Source organism: Poromitra crassiceps, assembly GCF_964638095.1.
Source record: "Poromitra crassiceps genome assembly, contig: HAP1_SCAFFOLD_734, whole genome shotgun sequence".
NCBI lineage: Eukaryota > Metazoa > Chordata > Actinopteri > Beryciformes > Melamphaidae > Poromitra > Poromitra crassiceps.
The window spans coordinates 22,501-26,601 of NW_028151674.1; the positions used below are offsets into that span (position 1 = coordinate 22,501).

Below are 4,101 nucleotides of genomic sequence, written 5' to 3' on the forward strand. Positions count from 1 at the left end.
GCCCATGGTTGGCAAAATACATTTCTAAAAGGTGGCATTTTACGTGGATAAACTCAATGTCAATTTGAAACAAAACACATTAATTAGAAAACCTTGCTGCCTTTCCAATGTCAAACGCAATTAACACATTGAGTGCCAGCGACGCCATATGGCGTCATTAGAAATTTACCGTAGAGTGCCAGCGACGCCAAATGGCGTCAATAACTCGATTTTTTTTTTTGACGGGGGGGTGTCCATCTCAGCTTCTTACATCGCCTCTTACAATATCAGAGGTATTGAATGTGTCTAACCTATTTTACAGAACCCTTAGGTGGCGACAGCGCTCTCCAGATGAGAGAACGTGGAGTGAAACACACAGAAGAAGTCATTGGGGGAAAGGAAATCGCATCGCATCCGTCCGTATGCAGCGGCTTCATTGAAGCAACGTTTAGCTGTGCCCCTGCAGCAGCCAATCTGCTATCACAATTGAGCACCTCGGTGTCCGCTGCAACAGCCTCCGTGTCCGCTGCAACACCCATTTGCATGATCAGCCGTGGATTTGTTATTATTCTCAACTTGAAGCATGGGAGCTGGTACACGCGGCTGTAAAAAAGCAGGATCTAGCGGACTTTTTCAGTGCTGAGCACAGGCAGAGAAAACAGCAGAGCAGAGAGACACTCCTCCCACAACGGGGGGGAGGAGGAGGGGGGGAGGTGGGCACGCAGAGCCAAGTACACAACACAGACCCAGACAGCAGTGGCGTGTACTACGAAGCTAGTTTAATGCCTTATCCGAGTAAGTTTGAGTTTAAACCTGGTTTAGCCGTACTACAAAGCAAGTTAACTTTCAATCACCATGGCAACTGACGCTGCAAAGCTAACCTGGTCGCGACCAGGTTAGCTTCAGAGGATAAGATCAAAATCCATGACAGACCCATATAATCGGCTCTCTGGAGTCACTCACCGTTCATATAAGATCGCCATATGAAAAATAGATTGCAGTCAACTGAGAATATAACAAGAAAAACATTTGTGGCTCTGTAGGCTACATAATTAAATTAAGCCTACTTACCACTTTATGTCTTAATAGCTCAACGATGCGTGGAGAAATATGATCACTATTAATCACCGCGGCGCATATCATGAATGGACCCTCAAATGGAGTGAGGGTGATTCTCCTACATGCCAGAAAAGCCTATACATATAATATAGATATGGGATAAATATGGATAGCCCCAGCAGTTTTCTCTTTTATAGTAGGCTATTAGGCTTTATACTAGGCTATTTTATATATGAATTATTCGATCAGTGCAACCACACACATGAGTGATAGAGATCATTATTCATTGAGCATGCGTTTCTAAATCTATGGTCTAAATAGGCTTACAGATTGTGGAAATGTATAGACTGAGATTACACATTTACATGTGTTGCTGCTGCCTGTATCAATGCAGCTGTATCAATCGCTGATCAAAGTAAATCAAATGACTGATGTGAATACAAGCTGCTGCCTTAGACAGCCCTTCAGCAGACTATCCAACGCGGATTTTCATTCTGACATTAAATCGCGGATACATTAAATATCCGCTAAAACTCTGATCATGCACTGCGCTTCATTGAACGAGGAAATGGGTGTGGAAATGGGTGTGGGCGTGGATAAACTCAGCTGTTCATAATGTGATTGGCTGGCGCACCTCTTTCGCGTGGACGCGCGCCTGTGCACGAGCGAAAAACGTGCGCGTGCACAGGCAGATCCCAGGTCCACTTACCTAGTAAAAAACCAGCGTCGTAGTATCAGTTAACTAGATAGCTTTGATCCTGTTCAGTCAAACCAGATCAAAGGGACTTATCGCGGATCTGTTAAACTAGTTTCGTAGTACAGGGCTCAGGACAGGGTTGGCAAACGCAAGCCAGAATATCCGATGCCCACCAGCAGCAAAAGATCAGCAAGAAGCTGCAACCAGCAGCGCATGCAGGCGCCAGCGCTGCTGGTTTCAGCTAAAAATATTATTCTTCCAAACAAAATTCCCTTGCCTTCACTGTTTTATTGAAGGAAATTATTTTTGAGGTGTGACTACATCAGAAAATTAGCTTCAGAGTCAGTGATGTGCTTGAAATGTTTAATTTCACAAAAGGCTCATTATCTCAGCTCGTAGAAAAAAAGCTCTGTTTTTCGTTCAATCAAGCTATCTTCTCCGGCTCATAACTAAAGAACGGAAAATGGGATCAATAAACTTTTTTTTGCAGGTGATAGAAGAGAGTCTCATCGTTATTTGTGCGTGTTCAGTGTTTACATAGTAATTATTAAAGAAATTATATGACTGTTTTAAAATGCATTGCGGCCTATGTGGCACAGCAAGCAACCTTTTGCCCAAGGGCCGTGGCACTCAAAGTGTTAAAACAACTTGGTTATGTTTAGGCAACAAATCAACTGGTTATGGTTTGGTTTGGGGTTCAAACCAAAAGTAAAAAGAAAACGTGCGGGAGTTGAACATGCGCTCTCTCGCTTCCCAGACGGGGACGCTACATGAATTGGGATCTATATAGTCTCAATTAGTGGGAATAAGACACACGTTTCTGTTGCAGGCCCACTTTGTCATTTTAGACTCATAAGATGGGTGGATTTTTACATAAAAAAAATCTGGAAAAGGATATCAGATCTACGAAAATGGCCCAAATCTGACAGATCACAATTCTGTTTTCACACTGCTCTTTCTGTGCAAAGAAAAAAGGACAGTGCCTTCGTCTCGCCTCCCTCAACGTGATTGTTCCTCTGTCTGTCCACCAGGTGGCATTGTCGTGCCCGGTCTCCCTGCCGGCCTGCCCTCCTTCCACGGCTGCATCCGCCGAGCGACGCTCAACCACCGGCCGGCCATGCTGTCCAAACCTCTGGCTGTCCATGGAGCCGTGGGCACACAGGGCTGCCCATAGACACACACACACACACACACTACACTACACACACACACACGCACATGCACACATACACACACGCAGACACACTCTTACCCTCACATTCCCCAACTACAAATTACTGGTGGTGGTGTCATGTTACTGTAGCTAATTTAAAAATATATATATAAATATTTATTTTTTATTTTTCAGAAGAAATGTATATTTTTTATTTTTCCGTTTGTCTTCATTATATTACTGGTTTGTTTTTATTGCTACAGGGTGCTAAGAGAAACTGACAGCTGTCTGAGGATAGAGATGCACTGATACTGATACAGGATATCAGGCCGATACCGGGCTGAAACAGGGGAGAGAATAATAATGCCAATATTAAAATATCAAGATATCAAGACTGAAATCAGATGTCAACAGAGCCACATAGCACAGGATCAGGACTGAAATCAGATATCAACAGAGGCACATAGCACAGGATCAGGACTGAAATCAGATATCAACAGAGCCACATAGCACAGGATCAGGACTGAAATCAGATATCAACAGAGCCACATAGCACAGGATCAGGACTGAAATCAGATATCAACAGAGCCACATGGAGCACAGGATTGTCTGCCTTTTTTAAACAAAAGCAGATGTTTCATGATGAAAAATTAAGCATCTCAGTTAGGACTGGGCGATATGGACAAAATGAAATATCACAATATTTTTGACCAAATAACCCGATATCGATATTGTGACAATTGTAGGGATGACTATTGGTGCCTTCACAAAATATTTACACAGTTTTCAACTATTAGCAAAATAACAGAATAGCTAGAACAGTCTGGTAAGTTCAGGAAAATTACATCATACATTCTGTAATGCAGCCTTATATATAATTATATATATATATATATAAAATGCTCTATAACTGTATTGACAGTAAATAAAGTGGGTATCATGTATCTCTACCTGAGGAAATTAATACTGAGTCGGTACACTGTGAACGCCTTCACACACGTGCAACGTCCTCAGGCAATGTAGACGGGCAACGTTGCTGCAACACGGACAACAGCAATACACAGGATCTGATGTAGCTGAGTGCACCTCAGACCAGAAATCCATCAACTTTTTTTTAATTGCCGTCTACATTGCTGAAAGATGTTGCCTGTGTCTAACGGCCTTACTAGTCTTCTGTTCTTTACTCCAAAAGACTTTCACTAGTCTGATGAAA

The 4,101-nt window shown here is 42.7% G+C and overlaps 1 protein-coding gene across 1 annotated transcript in view; it reads left to right on the plus strand.

The window, feature by feature from the left end:
- The window catches only part of LOC310771517 (laminin subunit alpha-5-like), a gene marked incomplete at both ends in the record, with an annotated part of 24,779 nt that extends 21,870 nt beyond the window's left edge, over positions 1 to 2,909 (plus strand). Inside the window, one exon of the mRNA XM_083664113.1 lies at positions 2,767 to 2,909. Within this exon, the coding sequence (XP_083520239.1) occupies positions 2,767 to 2,909 (143 nt within the window). The remainder of the gene's footprint in view (positions 1 to 2,766) is intronic.
- Between the last annotated feature and the right edge of the window lie 1,192 nt (positions 2,910 to 4,101).